At 43.6% G+C, this 26,245-nt stretch overlaps 1 protein-coding gene across 5 annotated transcripts; it reads left to right on the top strand.

The window, feature by feature from the left end:
- Positions 1 to 2,943: 2,943 nt before the first annotated feature.
- Positions 2,944 to 20,776, top strand: LOC114876380 (LIM/homeobox protein Lhx5). Of its 5 annotated transcripts, XM_029187780.2 has the most exons (9): positions 2,954 to 3,029; positions 4,250 to 4,417; positions 7,565 to 7,754; positions 14,632 to 14,864; positions 16,859 to 17,080; positions 18,004 to 18,245; positions 18,402 to 18,687; positions 19,061 to 19,246; positions 19,621 to 20,776. In XM_029187780.2, exons 3-9 carry the CDS (start codon positions 7,582 to 7,584, stop codon positions 19,734 to 19,736), a joined length of 1,458 nt encoding a protein of 485 aa, XP_029043613.1. In that variant the 5' UTR covers positions 2,954 to 3,029; positions 4,250 to 4,417; positions 7,565 to 7,581; the 3' UTR covers positions 19,737 to 20,776. The 5 variants fall into 5 exon arrangements, with proteins under 5 accessions (XP_029043615.1, XP_029043614.1, XP_029043612.1 ...); XM_029187782.2 differs by lacking the exon at positions 4,250 to 4,417 and having other exon boundaries at positions 2,944 to 3,029; positions 7,562 to 7,754; positions 16,880 to 17,080; XM_029187781.2 differs by lacking the exon at positions 4,250 to 4,417 and having other exon boundaries at positions 2,944 to 3,029; positions 7,562 to 7,754; positions 19,082 to 19,246.
- The last annotated feature ends 5,469 nt before the right edge of the window (positions 20,777 to 26,245 follow it).

Genomic DNA, 26,245 nt, shown 5'->3' with positions numbered 1-26,245 from the left:
CCTCGTGGTCTTGTAAGACGAATACCGTCCCGTATATAAACATTTTGATGAATTTATCTATAAACAGTTTGTATAAAAAGTAATGGCAGGTCTGAAGGGGGATGATCGTTCCACCCATACGTATCGTAATTTTTGTTTTTTTTTCATAATGCATTAATAATTCATTCAAACAAATTTTAAATTATAAAAAACAAGATTCAATTTTCCGTAAAATTTAACACCCACTCATACGAGTTATAAACAAAATATTTAGAGGTCAAGTAGAAGTTGATTTGCGAAGTGGTATTAATTCCTCGTTAATTATTTCTTCTACAGTTATTGCGCATTGCCGCATTATATTACCTTTCGAGGAGCTAGCGTAATACAATTTACTGCTGTTCGAGTTGCGAATAAAACGCGCAAAGAATCCGCGTCTCGAGGATTCACGCGATTACGAAATTTCATGTATCCGTCTTCGCCATAGGATTTATGGCACAATAATAACGGGATGCATTGAAAGAGAAGTATTTTGATATCGACAGTAACATACGATCGCTTGTAGGTAATCTTACGAGTCGTAGTTTATATTTATAGTAAAATTTGCGAATGAAGTATGAACCAAAATTCTTTTGGAAAAGATAGTAATTTAAAAACAGTCAAACATGGATTAAAGTGCATAGGGTGTTTTAAAAGGGCACGATTTTTGCTTACGAAAGGAGAGAAAAGGATAATAAAGGAGAATACTTACTCAGGCGCCCCGTTACGAATTGACACATCTAAGTGGCGGTCGATTTTTCACGGGACCCTATAATAATCTTGACAGCTTTTCAGTAGTCTATGGTCGACCCTCGTAATAAGCTTAACCAGTCCACCGTGATATAATTTATAGAGGCCACTTGTTTACAGCTAATTATGGCGGCACGCGGACAACCGTAAAATTTTTTTGTGACACGCGTTTCGGATTACATTGTAAATCCTGTGGAATTTCTATCGAAACTTACGTAACGCAATTTCGATCTCTCAAAGAATCAATGTAACTCGAAAACGTTTCTATTTATAATAAAGGAATAAACCCGAAGGTTTTACTACTAGCAAGTTACAATTAAATTTGTATAAACAATGATTGCGACTAGATATTCAATGTCGCAGGAGGTTCCTGGAACAATGACAGTGATTTGTAATTCACAGAAAAAAATAGTTTTCTAACATCGACCCTTAAAACTATCGAACAATAACGCGAAGAGGTCTTTAATCGATAGAAAGCAATGCGTCGCCTCGGTACACGCCTCCGTCACAAAACGAGCCTCGCGATAAGGTTATGTCTCGTGAGTCGAACAGAGGGCGCGTATACACTCGTATACGTTCAGGTATGTGTGCTATCGGTGCGAATAACGGTGCAACGGAGAAAGAAGATCGAAGAACGTTGCGCGAGAAGAAAAGGGACGGATAAAAACAAAAAAGAAAGAGCGGTGGTTTGGTTGCGAGAGGGGTCCGGTAAACGTGCAGGGGTAAGAGAAAGAAGAAAATAAGACGGAAGAAGATAGAGCGGCACGGTTGAAGGGAGAATAAAGGATGGAGGAGGAGAGTATTTCGCGGGCGCGAGGAGGTAAAGATTCTCATGAAACCTGTGGCATTTCGCGAGGCACTCTTCTCTTCGGTATACGCCGAACAGGGATCGATAGCGCCTCGTCAGAGACGAGGAGAATCAGGCGGCAGGCTATTTCGAGCAACAACACGGCGGCAGAAGCAGCAGAAGCAGTAGCAACGACAGAAGCGTCCCGTCCGCCGCCAGAGATCCGCAGCCATTCTACGGCCATGTCTGCCGGCGCACGGGGTTGGTTACGCCCGAGCGGGGTCTCGCCGGCCAATCGGATGGAAGCGCGGAAGGTCCCGCGCCGTGGTCGTGGCCAATGGGCGTAGCCGTTCTAGCGAGGCGCGCGACGACTTGTCGAAGTAGAGGGGGTAGTCCTCGCGACTGTCACAGGTGCAGCCAGTTGGCTGGCGAACTCGAGGCGAGCATGCTCGGGATTGCCGCGTTGTTCCTAGCGTGTCGCTGATCGAACCTTGTCCCGTTCGCCCGATTTCTTTCATTCGTTCGCGTTCTCCGGGTCATCTCGTCGTCTCGAGTTACATTTATCCGTCACGCTTATCACCGAGCATCGACACACGAATACCAGTGCGAATTTTCATTAAAAATCGCACAGTTCCAGACTACTTGTTCGACCGGGGAAAAAAAAAAAAACGGCAACAAGGTTTCGTTGTGAATGTAACAGGCTCACCGGAGCTCTTGATGCTGTCCGTCGCGCGGACGCGCAAGCCGCGTCTGAGAGATTTGCCGCGATACCGGTCCCATCGGCGCCATGATCCACCACGGACTGTTTAGGTTCGAACAGGGACGATCTTAACGCGACTAGTGGTGCCAATGTGCCGGCGGTACCGGCCTGTCAGCTGAGAAACACGAGGGATGAACAACGGTGCGCGAAGAATCGGAGGACTCATTGGTTCGGTGAGTTCTCGGTAGAACTATACCTACTACAGAGATACGAAACCGAATTAACTAAGAAAAGAAATTTGCAAACTGAACATCCCCAAGGAGTGACAACGGGAACGTGTTGCAATCGAGAAAAACGCGAACGAACAAGAACGACTTTCGACTTAAGGAAAAGGACGAAATTGTCGAAATAACGAGTGTGTGCTGGCAAGAAGAAAAAGGGGGAAAAAAAAGAAAAACTGGCAGCCGAGGGGGGAAGTGTGAGAAGTGCGATTTAACAGCCGTTGGGATAACACCGCAGTAAAAGTGGGTGCACTGGGGCCCTCGGGACCGTTCGGCCGATACGGGCCCGTGGAAGGTGGGCCTGGTGGTGGTCCCGGGCCCGGCGAGGGAGTGGGGACAGGGGTGGCCGCAGTCGCGGCTGGGGAGGTGGAGGGCTACGGGGGCGCCGGGGGCGGGGGTGGGGGCCCCGGGGGGGTTGGTACCCCCCGAATAAGGGTCGCGACCCTCGGCGGGCCTTGCTGCGCACCCCTGCCCGTCACCCAAGCCTGTAACATAGGTAAGTTACATATGTAATTCTTCTCGTTTTTTCTACCCTATTTGTCGCCGAAGCATTGAACAATGATTTAATCCTTTTCAAGGAGTTCCAAAAGGTTTTCATTTATTTAATTGGATTAAGAAATAATGGTTAATTAACATGGACAAGTCTTACTAGTCATTTACGGTTCGTCTTAGTTTTGAAATAAAACTAGTGGAAGAAAATATTGCGAAAGTTATTTACTTCCGAACATTATTTGCCAGTCATTTATTTTAAATCGAAGGATTTTCTCCTTCGAAGGCAGTTTTTCGCGATTCGAGCGAAGAGAAACGGTTCCTCCTCAATTTTTTTAATTTTTTTTTTTTAAAGATCGTAGAAACACCGTTCCGTTCGCTTATCGTGATTGATCGTACTGTAATTTGGATGTCATAGGAACGCGTGTTTTTTTTATCCACGTTGATGGATTATCCCGCGGTTCGAATCTAACGAGGATAAATTTGTTTCGGACAGGGTTGAACATTCGTCGAAATACGCGTCATTGTGCGTGACGAACGAGCGATTCGAGGAAATCGTAATCTTCTTGGATGGAAATGCATGCGGGATTATTATCCAATACGTTTTCTCGTGAAAAATGATACCGATTAAAAGAAAAAAAGAACTACAAACCTCGGAATCTAATGTTTATCCGCACAGTTTTTCGCTATAACAAATGCGGAAATTATTTTCAAATAGTCTGGAAGAAGATGATTTATATCAAACACGTTCAATTGGAATCTTAATTGAAAAGCAATGAATTTTAAAGCATGCTCGTATCGAATTCTAGCGACGGGAGGATGCTATGTAGTCGTAGATTAATAAAAACAATATTTACAAAACGTCACTGATTAAAAATAGACAATCGTTGATGACCATTTAATATATTCTACTTAGTCACTTTTATTTCTCATATTAATTAGCCTACTCCGTTTTGAAATTCCCTAAAGCACGTTAAATTAACCGTGGAATGATAACACTGGGTCAGTAGTAAAATTCATATTTTCAAATAAGACACTCGAGAATTTCATCTAATATCTGAAAAGAATAATTTACCGCGTAGAAAATAAAAATGGTAAAAAAGTGTAGAATTAAATTAAAATAGTTTCTGTCTCCATCGCTCACTGTCCGTAATTTAAATATCATCTTTTCCCGGCACTTTCGGTATTCCATTACGCTGTACATCCTTTGTTCTTTATTCTTTTAAGACGTTCCCGTAGATAGCGTGCAAACTTAAACCGCGAAAGGGTTTTCAAGAGCGCATTACCATATTCCAGAGGGTGGTTCGAAGAAAAATATTGACACTGAACGTATCGGATCACACTTGACTTGATGGATTTACGTAGACCTGCAATCGTATCGATTACCAATTCACCGTGAGGATTGCTCATTGTCTTGTATTAATTATTCGACCAATTAACCCTTCAAAATCGACATCGCCGGTGCTACATAAATGTTCATTCGTAAAATCGTCTCGAAATTTATTGACATAATGAAACTTTTATTGCCACTGGTTCAGAGGAATTAATCCTCCTGTAGTATGCATCGAAAGTTGAATATTTAAAATTGTTGAGTAAATTTTTATTTTGAAAATGAAGGTAGAAAATTAATAAAACCAAAAAGGAACTGGGTTTGCGTGAGGGTTAAGTAAGATTATTTTCCTTACATGGAAGTATTTTCATCAAGGCGAATATCGTAACGAAAGGGTTAAAAAAGTTGATTAAGTGATACAAATTGGAAACTAGAGTTGACACGATAAAATGACGGAGGTAAAGATGGCACGCGTCACACGGTTGATAGAAAAGAATTGGATTAATCGAGCCCCGTATTCGGTTTGCCCGTCCAAGGGTTCTCGTATCACGTACACTTAATCCTGATCTGGTTTGGACGATTCCAGGAAATCTTTCTCCCCCGGAGCGACTTTTTCCTTTTTTCCGCGCGATTCAAGCCGTGAAATCGCCTCGTGATATCTGACTTAACAAGTAGGAAGGTCGGCTGGATTAACAGGGAATGTATTCCTGACAGATGTTCTACTCGTTTACGTTCGTTCGGTACTTCGTTAGTCGTTTGTCAATTAATCCTTAGAAGCGAGATGAAGTTGATCGCTTCAATATGCCTGAGGATAATTTCATTTTTGCGCCACATAAAAACAGTTAACGTAAAGGTGACTAAACTTAGACCTTTTATCACCGCGATTGATAAAATAATCGTTATAAATTTTCGTTACTAAATGCAACAATTTTTTCCTACGTTAGGTTAACTCTAAGGGTTGAATTTCAAACTAGAAATTTTTAAAAATTTTTAAGTACTTGGATGAATAACGCTTGTCATCTTCGGGATGACTCGCGATCATCGAGAGTCATCAGAGAATTTGCAGGTGTAACATGACCGCGTCTACTCTCGCGTGGAACGGAAAATTCTTCGTGGGAACCCAATTTCAGCGTGGAAATTACTCGTAAGTCGATTTCGCGTGGAACGATTTAAATCTTGAGGTAACCACGGGGTGGTTGCCTCGGTACGGGATCCTGTTTCTCCTTTTTTCTTCTCGCCCACCCGCGAAACGGAGGGAGATGAGATGCGCAAGGTCAGACTTTAAGGGTGGGAGAAGGGTTGCTAGGTTGACAACCCTGCCAGCAGGGTTGGAACTCCGCCCATTGGTGGAAACCGCGAAAAAAAGAGAGGAGTGAACCCCAGAGGGTTTACAATGGCGAAAAAAGAAGTCAGAGGTCGAGAGAGGAGAACGATTTAGATATAAATGAAGAAACAGAGTGAGGAGCGAGAGACATCCGAGTCGAAACAACCGAGTAATAAAGGACAATCTCGTCCATGAATGTTAATTAACAACGAATCATAATTGTGTTACGAGTACATTCGTCTCATCGAAATACACTCGCTTTGATGATCATTGATAAACAATTATCAAATAATAAAGACGTATGATCATTAAAATTGACAGTGTAATAGATTGTCTAGTGGTTTCTTGGAGTAGGAATTGTGATCATGTATCAGTCTAGTATGTTTTTCTAAGTAGTTTCATTTCCACTTGATTTACTCCATTTTTTTTGTTTTTTTTTTGTTGTTAATTTATTGCTATCGAGTGGTGTCACGAATCCTCTCTTATTTCTATCTGTCTATCATTCAATCACACCAATTACAATTGGAAAACTATTTGTAATAACCAGTAGTAATTATCCATTGGTAATTTAAAAAAATTGAAAGAATATAATGTAACTGAATAATTAATAAATGTCTGTCTACATATGTTCGTTTCTACTATGACAGTAACCTGTTCACACGTGCGCCATAGTGAAACAAGCCATGTGTTATAAGACGCATAAAAATTAATTTTTAATTCTTCATTATTAACATAACAGTAATGCTACTAAAAAATTGTATATTCATCTCTTTGATTAATCGTCTGATTATATAAAATTTGAGGCGCCAGCCGCCGTTGTTAACATGTTAAACTACTTAGGATCACATTTCCTTCATCTTTTTACAATTTTTTCCACATCAGTACTAGAGATGTGCAACACTTTTATCCCCAAGATTGACAACGACAACGAAGAAGTTGTACAGTGTTTACGGTCGAGCTACATTCTACACAGTTCCTTATCCTGCACGGTAATCAAAGCGTTGTAATTAAGAAAAAAAATTACTATACAGTACGTAGTTCGTTATGCACGTGCGCAGCCGTGACAAGTGCGACCGATTTTCAGGCGACTTTGAATTCAATCGACAATGGAGTATGTTTCGAACACGCGTTACACTTGTATTTAATCGGACCCTAATTATCCTACAACTATAATTATAATTAATTTTACCGTGGTTACCGATACTAGTTTCCCTAATTAGACGACAGAAAAACATTTTCCATCGGATAAACATGCACCGTATTAAGAATTTCCTAACGTTACTTGCAATTTAAATAATTAACCAACTTTTTTCTCTCCGTTCGCAGAACAAGCTGCAAAATAAAAATAAGACGATTTGAAAATGCGACACCAGTTTTTTTCACGATGTCGAGCTAACGTTTTGAAATTAAAACGACTCGTCGGATCGCGGTCGTGTACCATCAACTTTTCTCTGCGCTCGACGTTTCCGCTCGAACCGATATTTTCTAAACGCGTTTGCGACATAAATTTACTAGACGCGAAGCTGGAATGGCTAAGGATTGCTAGAATTCTAACCCTTTCGTTACCGCTGTCTTTACTAGAAAATGTATCTCTAAATTTCTTCATGTAAATTAGACGGTGGCACCGCAAATTTAATATAAACGAAGGAAAAAGAATTAAGAAAATTCTACGTATCGTTAATATTATATTAATTTTCAATTAGAAAACGAAGCGATGGCATTTTGAATAATTAAAATTGTAACGCGTCGTACTCGTTAATGTACTAGTGCAAATAAAGTAATTTGAATTGCGAACAAGGAAAATGGTTAAAATTATTCGAGATGAACGAAACAATCCATCTGTGTATGATATCGTCGTACTCACCGATGCTCTTTCTTTCCGAAGCAGGGAGACGCGGTTTGGCGATGCTCCTGTCATGTGCAGGATGCGAGAAACCAATTATGGATCAGTACCTGCTGAATGTTTTGGACCGAGCATGGCACGTCGAGTGCGTCCGCTGTTTCGATTGCAGAACCACGTTACAGGACAAGTGTTTCTCCAGGGAGGCGAAGCTCTTCTGCAGGGAGGACTTCTTCAGGTACTTGTGATCACTGTTTAACATATTGAAGTTTATCATTATGGGGAACGATTTAAATATTATATTCTTGAAAGAAAAATTAATAAAAGGCGCGCTAAACATTGTACACAAAATTAGATAAAATTTAACGAAAATAAAATTATTGCAATTTTATTTATTTATGGAAATAAATTTATTTATTATTCATTTTATGGAAAAATTAGGAGCCATAGAGTGATGATTTTATTTTCCTTCTGAAAAAAGAAGCGCGCATCAACGGTACGGCAAAGCGTTTCCCGTTTACATAATTAGATAAACAGTCGTGTCATAACCAGTTTCAGCTCGTCAACACTTAAGGAAATCGAAAGATTTATGATCGATGAATTAGCAGACAATCGTCGCGACATTTGTCGTTCGATACCTATCCCCGTGTTTCTTTTTGCACGGGCAAAAGGATAGTCGTTTGAGCGACAGAAAAAGCATTTCACGACGAATGGAAAGGAGGCCTTGACATTTTCCGAGACAAGCCTAACGTGATTTTACTTTCGAGTAGAAATCAATCGATAGGATCGTAAACTAAATGATGACGTTATGATTATTTGGTCCATTATCGATACAATTTGATAAGAGACAAAAATCCACCTCAGTGTTTTTCTAAATTCCAACGAGTAACTGATAAGCCAAACAGAAAAATGTATAAATTAAATATGTTTCAGTATAAATCATGCAAGAAACGAAACTTTAATTAATGGAACAACTTGAAAAAAAAATAAGAAAAAAATTAAAAAAAAAAACGAAAAATGTTGCACCGTGTGCTTCGGAAGATCAGAGGACCACCGGTCGCGAACGGGTTACCTTCGAAGAATCTTGTAGTTGGTTCGAAACGAAAAAAAGGGGATAAAACAGTAGACGGAACTAATCTCGAAACGATCGAGTACACTTCTTATGGATCGAAAAGCGAAATAAAAACTGGGATCCTTAGAGGAGTGGAAGACCGTCAGTCACGTCGTAAAGCGTTGTTGCGAACGTTGATTTACGGACTTCGTATCGAATATTTATAGTGTAGCGAAAATTGATGGTGCCAGGTCGAGTGGACTGGCTAGACAGCGTGTAGTCGTTACGAATAAATCGCGTGAAAAATAGAAAAAGATAAAAAGGGACGCGTGAGCGGAGTTTTCAAAGTGTCCGGGTATTATCAACGACTTCGAGAACCGTCCCGCTGGATTTCGCGGAAAACTTGTCGCAAAAGCGGAACTTTTCACCCGTTGCTGAATACGATAATCCAAGTCGCGATTCATCGTCGCGAGGACCTTGACATTTGTGCTAGAAAGCGCCAAGTTTTCACGAATTCGGGTAATGCAAATGTTCGACGTGTTTGAAATTTGGATGATTTGAATATTTCAAGTTTAACGATAACTTTTTCGTCCGATCGCGTTGACAAAAAGCAATTGGATTAGAAAAAGCAGCAACGAGTCGCTTAAGTTAATTAGGATTTGAGCGACAAGGTATTATATGCTTGGTTTCTTCTTCTTTTTTTTATTAATCAACACGTAACGAACCGAGAAATAGATCAACAGCTCGATTTTGATGAAACTAGTAGTAGCTATCGTGGTATTTAATTTCAGCGAATAGCGTTCGGGATCGCGAATAAAATGGTTTACCTTTCCGGTTACCAAAGAGACGTTTCTGTTTCGTGACTTCTGGAAGCGATGAACGATCTCCTTTATAACTAAGGACCGTGTAGAAGCAGAAAGTGGTGAGGGTAAGGCGTTTAAAAGGGGGGCCCTTTGATACTTGTACGAACGAGTGTATAACGAACGTGTTGTATACTTTACGAGCCACTTTGCATTTCATCCCGATGAAAAATTCATTAGATGTAAGACGAGCGCGAGAAGTGGCTACGCTCGAACGGCGTAGAAAATCTTTCGGGGTCAAAAATAACTCTTACCCGTCTCGTTAATTAACATTATCCTCTTTATCACCGTTATTCGACGCGAAGAATGTTCGATCCGTTTTCTCGATCACATCCAAGAGAACTTGGAAATTTTACGAACTTCGAGTTAATAAAAATCTGAATAATTCTAAAAATTTCACTGTAGCCGAATTAGATCTCAGTTCAGTTTCGAATCGGCCGAAGCTTGTATCCTTTCGCGACGTTGATGAAAATGGAAGACACCGAGTGGAAGGCCGATCGATTCCCACGACAGGACGAATCTATCGATGTCGTTTCACGAATCAAACGAGTCTCGTCCCCCTTTCTTTCAGCGAATCGCTGTTGGGAATACTGTAACACCTCCGGGAGGTCCGAGGTATCGGCCGAAAAGAAAGGTACGCGGTTATGGTAACCGGCTCTACGAGTCGCAGCAAGGTCCTTAAAGGTCGATAATGGCCCGTGGGGGCCCGAAAGGGACCAGGATCAAAAGGACCGATGTCCCCGTTTCAGCGCCGCCTCGACTGCCGTATCTTGCGGTCGACGGCCCGGTGTGTACCCGCCGAGAAAATTATTACCTTAAAATATGGTCCACGCGGTCGTCGAAATACACCGATGAAAACATTAACTCCGATGTTAGAGGGGGGATGCGATGGTGCGTCAGCACACCGTGAACGGTTCTTAGAACGCTTTGCTAACTGTCGAGCTTGTTTCGAAGCATCCCGTGAGTTTCGAACTTGATTCTCTCTCTCTCTCTTATCGGCTTGTAAATTACCGCGGGAATATTCACCGAATTACGTGGAGAATGCAGTTACATCGTTAACGCTCGGAGGGAATATTGATGGCGATGTGTGTCGTAGGTGTTGTACCGGCATCCCGAAGAAATCTTACGTTTGGGAATAAATCACCTTGAGACAAGTCTTGTCGCAACCGAGTGTAACTTGATTTGTAACTTAGATTGGTAATTTTGATAAAAAAATAAATAAACCTGACGTTATGCACATCTCAATTAGTTTTGTTGATATAAGGTAATCATCTTAACGAATAATATTATCTCGGATGGGTGCGTCGAGCAACGATAAGGGACTTTTAATTGCTACCAAAGAAAATATTTACAAAAATTGATTTTGTACCTAGATGATTTAACAAGCTCTATGTCAAAGAATTTGAATTTGATCCATTGATCCGATCATAAATTAACTTGGTGTACAATTAATTGGTAATCAAAGTGTATCGACTGATAGAAAGTTCGGATTAATTAGAAACTTTACCACATGAGTCATTTCGATCGTCTACCGTGTTGTTGCGTGGCCTTTCTCTCGGCTAGACGAGTAAAGTTGCGACGCGACGGGACGGGGAAAACAGACTCCAGCCAGACGTTAGTCCCTGTTGGAAATCAAAGCGAAACGATCGAAGGTAATCATAGATCGGCGGAGGCTTTCCTCGAGCTCGCTCGAAAGGGCGCCGACGAGAGGTCCATTGTCCTTGCTTTCCACCCGCGGTGCTGGCCTCCTCGGGAGTAGACCCGTCGAAACTCGAACGTGGAAACATTATAAATGCGGCGTGACGCCCGCTACGAACCGTAGGAGAAGTTTGTTGGGCGTGACGGGGCCGGCGCGGTCGGACAGACAGAGAAACAGGGAGAAAGAGCGGGAGAGAGATGCCTGGAGTTGTTTCCCTTCCAGGAAGGTTCGGCAATGCTACATATATCGCGATGCGTATTCCTCTAAGTATACCCGGCTACGTTTTTGCCAACCACTGCCTCTTGCGTCACATTCGAGACAGGCCCTCGTTTGCTCGTTTCCCTAGCTCATACGTGGCCGAGTTTTCTTTCGATCTTCATTTTCTTTTGTTTTCTAATAACTGAATACTTTTAAAAACAGACAGTGAAAACGGAATCGCGTAATCGTGGCCCTGTAAGATTTATTTAACGATCATTTGTCGTCTTGTCACGCGCGCGAGCCTTATCCGCGGATAACGAAACGACCGAGAGAAAGCGGTAGGACAACACCATGAAAGTTTAACGAACAAGAAGAAGGAGAAGGAGAAGAAGTTAAAGATGGAAAAGAACGGCCCAAATTCGTCGGTCATCGCGGCTCCCGGGATTTTATGCAAACGGCGTGTCGCAGTACCGCGCGGGGAACGCGGCGCGCATTAGCATAACTATTATGAATCGTTTCGTAAGGATGCCTTCAACCCTCGGTTGACCGTAATCGACGATATTTCACGAATTAATCGATACTCGACCGAAACTCGTCCCGATAACCAGCCGGATCCGTTCGCGTTACGAGCCTTCCGCGCGATAAAACAGCGAGAAACTGTGGACGTTCGGTTGAAACGTGTCGTCACCGTGACTGGTCTTGGTCGCTTTGAAAAATGAACGAAATAGGGAATCGAAGGTGCACGGAAGCGCGCGAATTCACGCTGCTAATTGGATTCCCGTAATTAGTCTGCTATCCCGCCTTGCGAGTAACCTCGCGGTTCTTTATTTCCTTTATCGTCGCGTAATCGTGTCGAACGCGCATGCGCAACGGAAGGAGGTGGTCGACTGTTTACACAGAAATAATGAATCGGAGGGTAATTAAAGTTTCTGTAATAGGTCAAGGTGTAAGGCTGCTCGGTGGCGCGCGATTTCACCCGCGAATTACCGTTCCGTTTGAAAGTTTTAAATATCATTTCATTGTTACTCGGAGGTATTTTTTTTTTTTTTTTTTAAGGAAAAATGATTAGGGAGTAGTCAGAGACTAGCGTAGGTCTACGAAAGGATGGTTCCCCGGAGTCGTCTACGGGACCCCGGTGGAAGCAGCACGCACCACATACATAAACTCTAGGGTCCGTGGCAAATCGTGGCCCGGTCCCACCCCCTTTTTTTTATCCAGACCCGGCTGTCCTATATTTCTTGCTACACGCCAGAATTCCAAGCTCTTTACGCTCTCCTCTTTAACGGAGCCCCACACCCCCTTCTTCCTGCCCTCTGATTGCCCCACGGAGTTCGCTTTCTCACACACGAACGAGCCACGAAAGCACCGCGTAAGCCTTTCTATTAATGATTTTTACGGCCGGCCTCCGTTTCTTTTTCTTCCACGAGGAAGGAAGGAGCCGGGCTGCTGCCCCTCGCGCGACCTCCGAAAGAAGAGAAAAGAGAAAAACAAATTGGACGCGCGTCTTCCAAACGATGCTTACGTGGAACAAGGCGAGAGAGAGAGAGAGGGAGAGAGAGAGAAAGAAAAAGAAAAAGAAGGAAAGAGAACCGATGCGGTGCGGTACCGGTGACGTATGCATTCGTGGAAGTTGACACGGGCCGGCTAATTGCTATAATTAATTAAATAATTCCTGTAATTAGACGAAAGGGATTTGTACGCGCGGAAAGTAGCAAGGTGAGAGTAGGATGGAAACGTTGGGGAGAGAGAAAGCGAGGCTAGCAACGTAATGACCGTTGGTCAAGAAATATCTCTGGCTTCTGCTTCCGTGAGAAGATTGTTAGGGAAGTGCGCTTAGGACTGCTAATTTGGACAGGTTGATGAATACTTTGAAAAAGTGTGCCGGTTGATTATAGGATGCTTCGCGTAAGTACTCGGTATAATAGTTATAGATGACCGTGTCGATCGATGAAGGAGAATAATCCTTGTAATTTGCACTCTTCCCTTCTCGTTCGCCTTTCTAAGCAAACAAAACGCGATTTTGCAACTCGCAACAAAGGATTATTATTATATTTAAAATGAATCTGGTTAAACGCGTCTAGTCTCGACGATTGCCTGATCGTTCACCGTTCGTTTGTACGCGTCATCCGAAACTTTTCTCCTCGATTCGATTCGATTCGATTCGATTCGATTCGCATCGAATAAGAATTCGCGATATTAGAGCAATGTGGGTCGCCGGTCAGGTTGGACGCGAGTTTCCGACGGGAAACGCGATAGCAATAAAATAGTAGCAGCTGCGAGGGTCGCGAATCGGGTCAACCGATACTTGTGTGTATAACGTGGTAAGCGGAAAAGCGACGTGAAAATTCTGTGACAGACATCCGCTGGGAATTTGAATGCACGCTCTCTCGCGTCGGAAGTGCAACGGTAGAGAGGAGTAGGCATCGATTGAGATATATTTACTTTCGAAAGGCGGCAGCCCTAAGGGATTGCGGTAATTGCTATAATTAATCGCGTGATTCCTGTAATTAAAGCGATCGGAATTACTAGCTGGGAAGTATGCGGCCACGATGCTTCCGTAATAATACAGCCGCGAGAGGATCGGACAGACGAATCGTTTCGGTTAGATTTATTAACTGGAACTCTAGAGCGGCAACGCGGAGTTTGGATCGACTAAATCGTTGTTGCAAATTGGATACAATTCTTTTTTAAATAAGTTCCCTTTTTTGCTTGGTCATTTGCGTTTTAAGCAAGACGACAAGAATGAAAGAAGAAATTAATCTCTTATTTCAATGATGTGTTATAATTTTCCTATAAACCATAAATTTCTATCTGTACGACGAATTTCGAGGGTTTTTAGGTTTTATATAGTTAAATATATAAAATGATGCGGTGAAGGGTTAACAAGTAGGACAGGGGTAAACTAGAAAAAGAAGAGTATTCGACAGGCTTGTAACCACGGGTCGCTTTTACGGCACCGAAGGGTTTTAACTTTTTATGCCCTATCGGGACGTTAAAGTCCTATCTGTTTAAAAGCGTCATATTTCTTTTATCGACGTTCGCGAGTCGCGCGGCTTAATGACAGGACTTGTAAGTTCCCTGCTCAATAAACGTCGTCGTTCTACAACATTGACTTTCCTTTTCGTTCCGTACGATCAGCATCGACGAATTTATGGTTAAAAAGGAAAGAGGCTGAAAAGTGAATTCTACGTGTCACGATTCGCGTGTTGTTAAGAGAAATAGTTACGCGATACTCTAAAATATTTGTTCAAATTAGATTAGCTGGTTAATTATTATTATTTAGGTTCGTTTGTCGCGCTTGTTCCAGGCGATACGGTACGAAATGCAGTGGTTGCCTCCAAGGAATAAGCCCTCAGGACCTCGTGAGGAAGGCAAGGGACAAGGTTTTCCACTTGAATTGCTTCACCTGCCTGGTGTGTCGGAAGCAGATGAGCACCGGAGAGGAGCTCTACGTCCTGGACGACAACAAGTTCGTCTGCAAGCAGGACTACCTGTCGGGCAAGCCGTTGCCGGACACGCATCACGTGCACGGTCATCATGGTGAGTTACAAGTGTCATTGTACCTCGTTATCCACTGCTAACAGATATAACAATCGCCTTGTCCGTTTCGTTTCATTCGTTTGTTCGTTTGAAACGGATTTACAGAGGGACGATATCGATCGCTTCTGTTCCAATTTTTGTTCACTCTGCAATTTAAAACCCTCGTTATTTCGTTCACGGAACAATCATGACACGTAGATGCGTTGGTGTCGTTGACACGTAATTATTAAAAATCATTCCACGCTGGATTTTAATCGGGACTCGGATGTCTAAGTCCAGAGACAGCTGTTACTTAGAAACTCGTTAAACTACGAATAAATTAGACTCGAGTTGCTCGTTGCTTAGAGATCTCGTCGTGGAGTGTCATTCGATAAGTTGAAACTCGACAGAATAATTTCTGACGCAAAGAAAATAAAATTGAAACGGTCAAGATTCTTCATTTTTTTTGTTTAAATTCGAAACTAGCGAACTAGGGGTTAGATAGCTAAAAGAGACAAGAGGGAGGGGATCACAGTTCAACGCGTTCGACGCCCGAGATTTCACGGAGTCAGGATCGCTCTGCAAAAAAAAAGAGAGCGCGAGAGGGGCTGGGGGTGGATTTTTCACGGGGGTTTCACCCCGGTTGAACGGCAAGCTGTGAAAACAGCGTGCATGTAACCGACCGTCAGCCACCAGCCAATGAGAGAAACAGAGAGGGAAGGTATAAAAGGGAAAAAAGGGCTAGCGAGAGAAAGAGCGAGAGCAACAGCTCGGTTTCACGAGGGCCACGCTGATGTGTAAGCCGTGAAACGAAAACCGAAAGGTCGTTAGGCAGGGGCAAACCTTTTGTCGCTTCGATGCCGACGACGTCGAAACCGCAAAACGTCCGACAACTCGTTTCTTTTTCCTTTTTCTTCCGAAAGCACACGGTGCCTTCTTCTTCGAGACGCTAGTTTCGCGCGCGTCAGACCATCGTAATCGTCCCGACGTCACGATCCTTCGACCGGCGATTATCGTACGACGCTTTCGATCATTCGAACGCGCAGACCTTTTCTATTTTTCTTTCAAACCCTTTCGTTACGGACGGTGCGCCATCGTTTAATGGAACTTGGCGCATAGGGGGAGGAGCCACCCACCATTTGCCTTTAGTTTTCGCAGAACCATGCGATAGCCCACGGAGAGCGTATTTTCATTTCTAACAAACAAGGCTCTCCCGTAAAAATTTTCTGGACAATCGAACGCGTCTGTAACGAAAGGGTTAAAGTGTATTTTCTGAGCGACAGGTGAGCATTTCGCGAAACAACACGGTTATCGATTCGTCGTCAGAGAAAAAAAGATACGCGCAAGGGGACGACGATTACCTGTTTCGATGATCAAACATCATGACGTCCCGATGTTCCACGCGTTTCCGACATTAATCTCTATCACCGAGCGGCCATTTGTCAGTTGTCGAATTCGTGGTGATCGTCTGCGGCGCACGTGAAAAGCGCAGCAATTACGCGGCCGTGCGTCGATTAATCAGCCAACGTTTATCGATAACTTTTAGCGTCTTTTGTCGGTGAATACGGGAAAATTGCGACGCGAAACGCGAAGCTCCTAGCGAATTACAATTTTTTCGAAAAATCATAATGAACGCGAAACGCTGCCCGCTGCGGCGCGCTTCCAGAAGCGAATAACCGTGAACACGTTTAATTGCTAATTTCGTACGGAACATCGACAAATTTACTCGTCCCGTTGACAAATTATGTTCTATTTACTATAGCGAATATTCGTTGCTTCGTACACCCATGCGTCACGTTGAACGACGCAATTTTACAATCCTAAATTATTTCCAATGCGATAATCCAAGCCATAAAAGCCTCAAATTTCTTCTGAATTTGGAGAAAATTCAATTTCTTGAGTAGTTTGTAACGAATACAAATCATTGAACGGAAAAGTGACTGATGTTCTTTTTAAAATCAATGATTCGACGACTGAAATGATTAAAACGTACGATTCGAATCGTTCACGAGCAGAATCGTCCAACCTGTCGACAGGAGGTGACTCGTTGATGGGTTCAGGATCGGAAGACGAGGACGAGGACGGTAGTGGTCACCACCATCACAGCGGTGTCGGAGGTCCTCACCTGGGACCCCATAATCTGGGTACAGGTGGTCCTGGTGATCAAACGGTCGGGCACACGGGAGATCTACCTCTTGGAAGCGATCCCTGTAAGCAGGAGGATTCCGAGGATCAAGGTAGGTCGCTTATTTCAATCGTACTACTATCAAATTAATTTTAAACAAATTAAACCGTTAATTTAGAAAATGTATGAAATCACGACGAAACTTATGGGATGTCTTAATTAAATTGATTTCATTGTACGGTTAACCCATCGATAAAGTAGACTTTGAAAGGACGATTGACTGATACCTACTAACGACTTAATCGTGACCAATCTTGCCCTTTCGAAGCCGTCAAACGAGGGAGGAAATTCGGTAGTTTGACCTGGAGCGTCAGTACGAATTACTAAGCGCGTCAGGTCTTCCCACTCCATTATTCGCTTCTGCTCTTTTATCCGCGTACCGTAACAATGACCCCCTCGATTTTACCTCTCTCGAAGCATGCTATACACCCGGTACAACCATCTTCCCGTGGTATACTAAAGGAGAAGGAGAGAGGGGTGCGTAAGCGAAGGGTGGCCCCTGTAGTGCGGTGTGACACTGTCCAAACATTTTCTTTGTCCCGTGGTTAAGACCTCCCTGGGTATATATAGATTATCGTGAAGAGTTGGCCTTCTATTATACGAACTCGCGTGGATGTATGCGCGTTATTCATTGTACGTGTATGCACGCATACACGGACGTTGTAGAGTATAGCTTTCAAGCGTAGAGCAGCCACGATAATCCGATGGGGGTTTCGCATCGCTTCCGGGGGATTGGCTCCGATTGTTGTGTACCTCGATCCGACCGATCAAGATTCCGAGATACGTTATGTTATTTAGAAGGCGTTTTGTCGAAAAACGTTATTTTTCATGTAAAAAAACGGAGGAAATATAAAAAGACAGAGTAATATGGTGCTACTTGGTAGTACTCGAGTCTCGAAGAATTTGTAGCAGAGGACTGGTTATTTCTCACGCGGGAAATCGATTATTAAACGGGTTTGTTTGGTCTGGTCGAAGGTTCCCTGGATGGAGATCCCGAGACGAGGGATAGCCAAACGGAGAACAAAAGTCCGGACGGTGGTGCCGGTGGTGGTAGCGGCGACGGGGGCGCCGGTTCGAAGAGGCGAGGTCCAAGAACGACCATAAAGGCGAAACAGTTGGAGATTCTCAAGTCAGCATTTTCCTCGACTCCGAAGCCCACCAGGCACATCAGGGAACAGTTAGCGAAAGAGACCGGCCTGCCCATGAGAGTGATACAGGTTCATACTTTGAGTTTACCTCTCTTTCTATCCTTTAATCACTTGCTGTATAAGATTCTTACATCTCGTGTAAAAAAAATCTAATTTTTCCAAGAATAACGGATCAAGATCAATAAATTCAATTGAGAAGCAGTCGGTCATATCGTTTGGTTGCAGGTCTGGTTTCAAAATAAGAGGAGCAAGGAGCGTAGGTTAAAACAACTTACGTCGATGGGCAGGAGCCCGTTCTTCGGAGGCTCTAGAAAAATGAGAGGCTTCCCATTGAACCTGAATCCCGGCGCTTTGGGCGGTGAGGACGGACCGCCGCCTGGTTTTCCATATTTCAGCGCGGAGAAGTTCGAATTTGGTTACAGCGGACCCATGGCGTTTCACCCTGAATTCTTTGGTGCTCATCAACCTCCTCATCCTCACGGACCGCCCTTTAGCGGACCAGGTAATCCTGGTAAGTGTTTTAATTCTACTTCGATAGATCCTTTTAATAACAGGTTGCCTTGATACCCCTATTTTTCAACTGAAACGATTTATCGTCTTTTGAAGTTTTTCCAAATTCTTTTGAAATTTTCAATGTTTTCTAATCTATGGATTCGACGAATTTCTCTCTTCAATATTTATAGAGTTAATCGTGTATACGTAACACGAATTGTCTGCTTTGTAATAAGTAGAACACAATTCGTATCCGTGTTTAGAATATCGAAAGCAACCTCGTCTGGAATTCTATAGCGACTATAATAAACATCGTAGCGGGTAGGTGGGTCGCGATAATTATGACAGCTGGGTTCGGAGATAGCCGACCGGATACGATCCTCTCTGAATAGTACGTAATCTGTTTCTGACAGGTTTGGACCCGGCGAGTTTAGCGGGTATGGCAGCCGCAGTGGCGGTGACAGGAGAATATCCACCTCCGGGTGCGGGAGGTGGCCCTCCGGAATTTCTCACGGGCCCTCCTGGACAGGGGCCCCCTGCACCTCCTGGCGGTAGTCCTGAGTTCCTAGCACCTTCAGGTACGACCAGGACCTTTTAAAACAAGGTTGTACTTACTAGTCTATTCGTTTTGTTACCATTTCATTTAATGTAACATAATATATAGGGTGTTAGAAATGTCTTTCTGTAGGTGTTCATCTTTATATCTATATAGATATAATCCATCAAATTGTTAATAATTTTTCAACCATCGTTGGTAATTCATCGAATTGTTTAATTATCCAGAAATGATTATGGTAATCAGGATGATTCTAGCACCCTGTTTTAGTTTGAAATAAAGGCCCAACGATAAGAAGGGTGTCGATTTTTATTTCTTTTCTCCTTTGGATCCCACGTTTCTTGGGAGATCGAGGCAGCAGAGGGAAACCGATTCGATGGGTTTGATATTTCTCAGGTGGAGCACAGGGTAATCCCAGTGCCGGTGGAAACGGCGGTGGTCCAGGTGGCGGCGGCGGCGGGGGCGGGTTCCTGGAGCCGCACCAGATGCAGAGCGAAGGTCTGGCCTGGTAGTACGAGTTTTAATTATCCTTCGTTTTCGTATTTCGTTGCTTTCCATCGGCCACAAAAGTGAGCATCGATGATTCCGAGAAAAATCGGTTGCTCGCAACCCGATTGGACGAGCCCGTTCCACTTTGTTCCGGTTCGAGACTTTTGTCCACGACCAAAAGAGGGGTAAGGCTCCTTCGTTAAAGTCGACCATTAAAGTTTTGTAAGTTACGTTTCTGTAAGATACGATAAAACGATCGATCGTTTTAACTTCGTTTTCCTTTTTTTTTTTCTCACGACCGTTATCATTCTCCATTATTAACATTATCTTTATTATTATTATTATATTATTATTATTATTATGTCAATCGGTTAACATCGAAGTTACTATTTTATTATTATTTTTATTATTATTACGAATTATTAGATATTAATATTATTGTGTATAAAATTTCGAATGTCCTATCGTGTAATATTATACCCTCCCTGTTGATTAATTTTCGACGTTACTTTTAAGAAACATCCTGTAGATATCTGCTGTTCTATACAACCGAGACACCTACACAATGACACGATGTATGTACATCTTTATACAGTGTCGCTCATAAATATGGAGCGTATTAAGATTTCAAAACGAAAGCCAATAAAAATTGAACGTTTGAAAAGGTATACTTTTCTCGGTAATAGAAAATTGTTGCAAATATTTCGGCGACACTGTATCAGGTACGTAACAACGTTATACCCAACACAAACACCGTGCAAAACAGTTACACGCGTACAGGTGACACAGAGTAACACGTGCGTAAATGATACACTTAACAACGTTGTACTAATTATCATTAAAGTATAAATATAAATAGGAATGTGTAACCTGTAACTGTTAAGGCGGCAATCGATGTAAATAAAAACTGTCTTATCCTTTTTTTTTTCTGTTGCGAAGAGCGCGCGATCAAATGTTTGTTGGTTGGATTCTGTATCACCGAATCGTGTCTGTAATTGTAACTGCATTGCAATTGTCACAAGAGAGAAAGAGACACGCCGCCGCGATGCATAATGATTATAAATATTATTATAATAAACCACCTCGTATTTCCGTACACGTACAGTTGTGTCGAATTTCTTACCGTACCCTTTCATTTCGTTCCGTTTAATCATATACTTTTTGTTTCTCTTCATAGTTGTTAGTTGTAACCTGAAAAAAATCCATCGTCCGAAGATTCCTACAAATTCATCGTAAAGGTAAGTGAAATTTTTCATTATATTTTTCTAACAAATCTCATCGTCGATACGCGGAACGATGACATTTTCACCCCGCTAAAATCTCGGTTTCTTTCGTTCCCAACGGGGCAAACACCTGAGACCATCGGCACGATCGTCGAATCCTTTTGCCCTGTAAATCGTGGTCGGCAAACGCATCTGCGCCCTAGGGGGTTCTTCGTGTACCCTAACGTCGTTATCCGGTGCAACGTCGTTTTCTACGAGGAAAGGGACGGGAGATTCGTTTTCCTGGACATCTGGTGAATTCGATTTTGATGTGTTTCTGCCCTCCGGGGGTTGCTACGGTTCTTCGGGGCGCCGTTTCTGTATCCCATGACAGTCCCGTTGGGGGTAGAAACGATGCTTCCTACGTCCCCGTGTGTTTCCCCGGTACAACCGTGTGTACATACACGATATCGACCCCCCGCGATCTCTCTTCCTACAAGTGTGTCTCTTAAGTACGTGTACGGAGAGACTCGCCCGCTGTTACAGTTTACCGTCCGCTCCCCAGGTGGTTGTCTATTTTTCAGTGGCGTGAAAACGTGTCTTGCCAGAACCTACCGACATCTTTTAAATAATGCACACATTGTTTGTCTTCTTGACTACTTTCTGAGACACCTTGGATCATATTTTTTCATATTATATCTTTCACTTAGAAATTGCACAGCTAAAAAATCCCTCTTATTAGCCAACTCGTATCTAAGGCCGAAAATTTTAACGCATGTCCGAACATTTTTTTTTTTGCTACTTCAAAATAAATTGATGAAAAGTTTTAGTTTAGTTCCAAGGGTTGGCTTCAGAGCGAATCTCGCTGTACTTTTACCTAGTTAATCCTGGTAAATTCGTTCTTGAGGGATTTGATCGTGGAATTTAACCGGATAGAGTACCGATCTCGTGTGTACATTGTAACAACGATTTCGCAGGAGGAAGGGGTTCAGCGTAGCGTGTAATGCTTGTCCTGACGGATCTCTTGCAGAAGATCCATCGGGAGATTCGACAGATGCGTGGCCGCCTCCGCGCCCCAGGAACTACCACGGGGGTCCCGCGGGACTTGTGCAGAGACAAACCGTCCCAGCGGGTCGGTCTACACCCTATCGTATCAGTTTTGTTACCCTCTCGATGACGTAGAGAAGTATTCCTGTACGACGACATTCTTACGCAACTCGTCGTCCGATCGACTCGTGATTATGCCGCGTGTTAATTGATAATTCATGTTTTTACAAAAGCACGATGAGAATAACGTACGTTCGATTACACGTTGTTACCCGTGAGTTTCGGCACGTCCACCGAATTTATTTCAAGACACAACGTCGCGTTCAAAGGGGAACGGGATATCGAGGAGAGTCGAATTTTCGTTGTAAAGAGAAACGTTCGATGGTTGTATCGCAAAGGGATAGAAGGGATGGTAAGACGTAGGGGTTACTACGCGTCACAGTTGAAAGCGTTTCGAATACTCACGTGTCCGAGCACGTGTCGGGAAACAAAAACCCCCGGTCGTGCATACCCTTCGGCTCCTTCTTCTATCATTTTGCGAGGAGACCTTACAAAATCACGCCCTGCTTGGCGTGCACGTTCCAACCCTAACGCTCGTCACTGGCTCGAATTAACGTACCAAAGCTACCAATTAACCCTTGCCCTTTGATCGCGGCTATTTACCCGGCAAATAGTTTTCTCTTACTTCTCGCGCGTATTTTCTTCCGTAAAACACGAATGGAATTCTTTCGTTGTCGCGCGTCCATTCCGATTGTTCCGCGAAGCGAGTATTCCTGGAAGCATACGAATTCCTGGAGAACTATCGGGGATGACACAATGGAAACGTCTACCGTCCGTTGTCACCGATCGGTCCCGACACGGATGAAAACGTGTCTTTTCGTGGCGCGACTTATTTTCGTCTCGTTTCAACCGGACAGACGGCAGAAGTGTCCAGAACGACCTCCTGGTGTTCAGGCTGGCTTAGGCTAATCCGAAATCCGGATTACTCGTGCTTCAGCTGGTCCAGTCTTACGGGTACTGGTCGTGTAACACCGATAGGCTCTGTGTTTCTTTTTTTCTTTTCTTCTTTCCTTTTTATTTCGATCTTGGGCATACGAATTTCATGCGTCGAAAGAAGAAGAAGAGAGAGAGAGAAAAAAAAAGAAAGCGTTCGCCTCCATACGTTTCCGAATTTATATCCGTTAAGAACACGATATGCATAAAATATACTTATGCTAATTGTTACGGATTGTACGCGGTGATCTGCTGAATCACGTGCACACACGCACGGCTGTCTATAAGTGTGTCCGTTCGGAACGGAAGTTCTTACGGCGTGTTCTTATTACCGAGCCACTCGACGACGCGTGTATGTAAATAACAACGTCGTCGTACGTAGATCGCTTTATTTCGCGCGTTAAGTACACGTACTTTATTCCGTCCGCGATAAGGGCTCTCGACGTCCACGCGAATTTCGAGAAAATAATTTTCAAATTTTCGGTGGACCGGAGTTCTTCCCGTCCTGAGTAGTAAAAATATTACAGAGACTTGGAATTCTAAGGAAATTATTAATTTCGATGGTATATCCATGCTTTTTATATTTGACACGAAGAATCTGAGATGAATCTAGCGATTTCTTTTGGTCTTACGGTTCCCAATGTTGTCGCGTGTGCGTATCTACCCTCTCGACCTGCTTATCGGTACTTCCACCCTGCTACGGGAACGAGATAAGTATTTGCTATTTAAAATACCAGTCGTCGTGGCACGGGCCCCAAGATAAACTGTTCATGCATCGTCGAGGGGTTAGAAGCCGTGAAAGAGAAAGAGCGCGATAGAAAATAGGGGTTGATTATAAACCGAAGGCAGTAAGCGGGGCGGTGGAGTGTGCAGCAACAGCAACAGCAACAGCAGCCACGGCGGTCCACCGGTGAGGGTGGTTTATGGGGGGTTGTACCGGGTATTGTTGTATAAATAGGTTTGGCGAGTTAGGGGTTGCTACCCCCGAGGGAACTGCACATGTCCGCATCGATTATACCACCCCTTCCTGACCCCCTGTGCGCCTTCTATCTCGTTTCGTTCCTCGTTTCTCTCTATCCTTACGGGCCTCTTCTCGATTCTCTGCCATCGGTGGGTGGTTTCAACCCACCCCCTTCCTCCTCTTCTCTATCCCTCTTTCTATCTATCCGTCTCTGTTCCTTGGCCACCCTCTTATGCCCATCGAATGCTTTCTCCCCGCGGAGCCCACGGGGCACACAGCTCGGTTATTTTCAAGCCATTTGCTTTGTAAACGCACGCAATCTCGACCAGTCACCCTCTCCCTACATTCTATGCTACAATTTCACCCTCTCCGTCCACCCTCGCGTCAAAACTGGAATATTCGTAATTACCTGGCTAATAATCGTCGTGTAACTAGAGCATTAACTAGAGCAACGAACAGGTGGTTAACTTTCCGTGGCCCGACGTAGGAAGAACGCGAGGTAAGTTTTCCTCTTTGACGATCGACCTACATGAACTCCGCTGTCAGGAATTATTTATTCGAGGCACCAGTTGTACGCGATCCTGTTTACATATCGTTCTCTTTAATAATACATTCCCGTTTAAACCGTACGGGAGCAGTCACGGTTCTTCGGCTTCTTTTTTTCATCGTCCGGACGCATTCATAAAATATCTCTGTTCATATTTCTTTCTTAAGTCCTGGCTGGCAGGCACCGTCTCGATTCGGGGCATCGGGTGTAGGCTACCAGTCAAAGGGGGGGGCGTCGAATCCACGAGACGAAAGGGTCGGAATCGAATACCGCGGGGTGAGGCTGTAAAGCGAACCTTAATGCTACTAGGGTGAACCAGCCTCGAAAATAACCAGCTTGCACACCTCGATACCTAGCTACAAGTGGTAGTTTTCATCAAAGACTCGCCCCCACTTGACTTCTAGCAAGTTGAAGCTTCATTCGTATTTTATGACTAAATAGTAATTAGTGAATGATTGCAATTTGAAAATTGCTAATTTTGCGAAATATAAAACTATCCCTTGTAGGCGTTTACGGTCGACGACGGAATTTTAATAAGACCGAAAGGCGAAAGAGAGAAAATAAACTTCGCCTCGTCTGACGGTGAATATAAAAAAGAGAATTGAGACTTTAGAGGGTGAAACTAGAATTTATATTTCGACGCGGGAAGTTGTAGCGTCGCAATCAGCACCACCCTCGCTGTGCCACCCCATGGACACGAGAATCCTCCGGCACCTGGCGCATGACAGAGTACACTCCAGCGAAATCACACTCCGCTTCGAAACCCCATCCCCCAACCAACCCCTTGCTTCCCTTCCTTCTCTGATGATGTTACGGCACGTTTGACCTCGTGTTTTTATTAACAACAGGTACTATTACGGTCGATCGACGATGACGGCGCGATTCTACGAGCGGACCCGATGCCTTTAGGGCTTTCGATAGCTAGTCGAAAATCACCGACCGACCCTCCGAAGGTGATTTCAGTTTCGACCATGTAAACGACTTTCTCTCCAACGACACGGTAGCGAATTTTTCCATTTTATTTTTCCACTTGCTCTCCTTTTTATCCCCCCTCTACCGCTCTCTTTCACGTTTGTTATTCCGTCGTTTAATATCCTTCTCCATCTACCTCCATCCCTCGTTTTTTGTTTTTAATTTTCACGCGGATACAATGGGTATTTCGTTCGGACTCGTTCGTTTAACTTTGATGTCAAATAATTTGATTTCGCGTCCATATATTTGCACGTTTCTACGTGAATATTATACGCGTTGATATTTGAATTCGTCCGAGAGCCGATGGTGCACGGGAATATTTCGTTCGTCTTTCCGGTGCGAGTGAAATCGATCGCGTGTTTTCATAGATTCTACAATATTATCTTAGATCGTCGCGTCGGGTTTGGAATGCATTTTCCGTCGCGGCCGATCTTCCCTCCCGCTTCTGTTCCGTCGATTCGTAATTCCAGGATGCTACTCGACGGGCTGACTCTGCGTCGAGGATAATTGCGTTTCGTGTTCTCCTAATTGTGTTAGCAGGTCTTATAGGGGGATTAACATAGTTTGCCGGAGTTTGGTACACAGTTTTACCAGTTGCCACTGGAAAAAGTATTCCATCAGAGAAACCGACGGAATATCGAAATATAATTGATAATCTCCTACGTATATTATCTCGATTCTTTCAGAAGCACGTAATTCGTATTTCTGTCACGTTCCGTTTTCCCATTTTGCACACCAGATTGACGCCTTACTTATGAACGCTGGTCCACAAAGAGACCGTTGCTTTAACACGTGATAAAGCAATTTTTA

Source organism: Osmia bicornis, chromosome 1 (genome assembly GCF_907164935.1).
Source record: "Osmia bicornis bicornis chromosome 1, iOsmBic2.1, whole genome shotgun sequence".
In the NCBI taxonomy this organism is placed as follows: Eukaryota; Metazoa; Arthropoda; class Insecta; order Hymenoptera; family Megachilidae; genus Osmia; species Osmia bicornis.
Note: the sequence above shows the minus strand (reverse complement) of the source record. Positions and strands in the feature narration are given on the sequence as shown.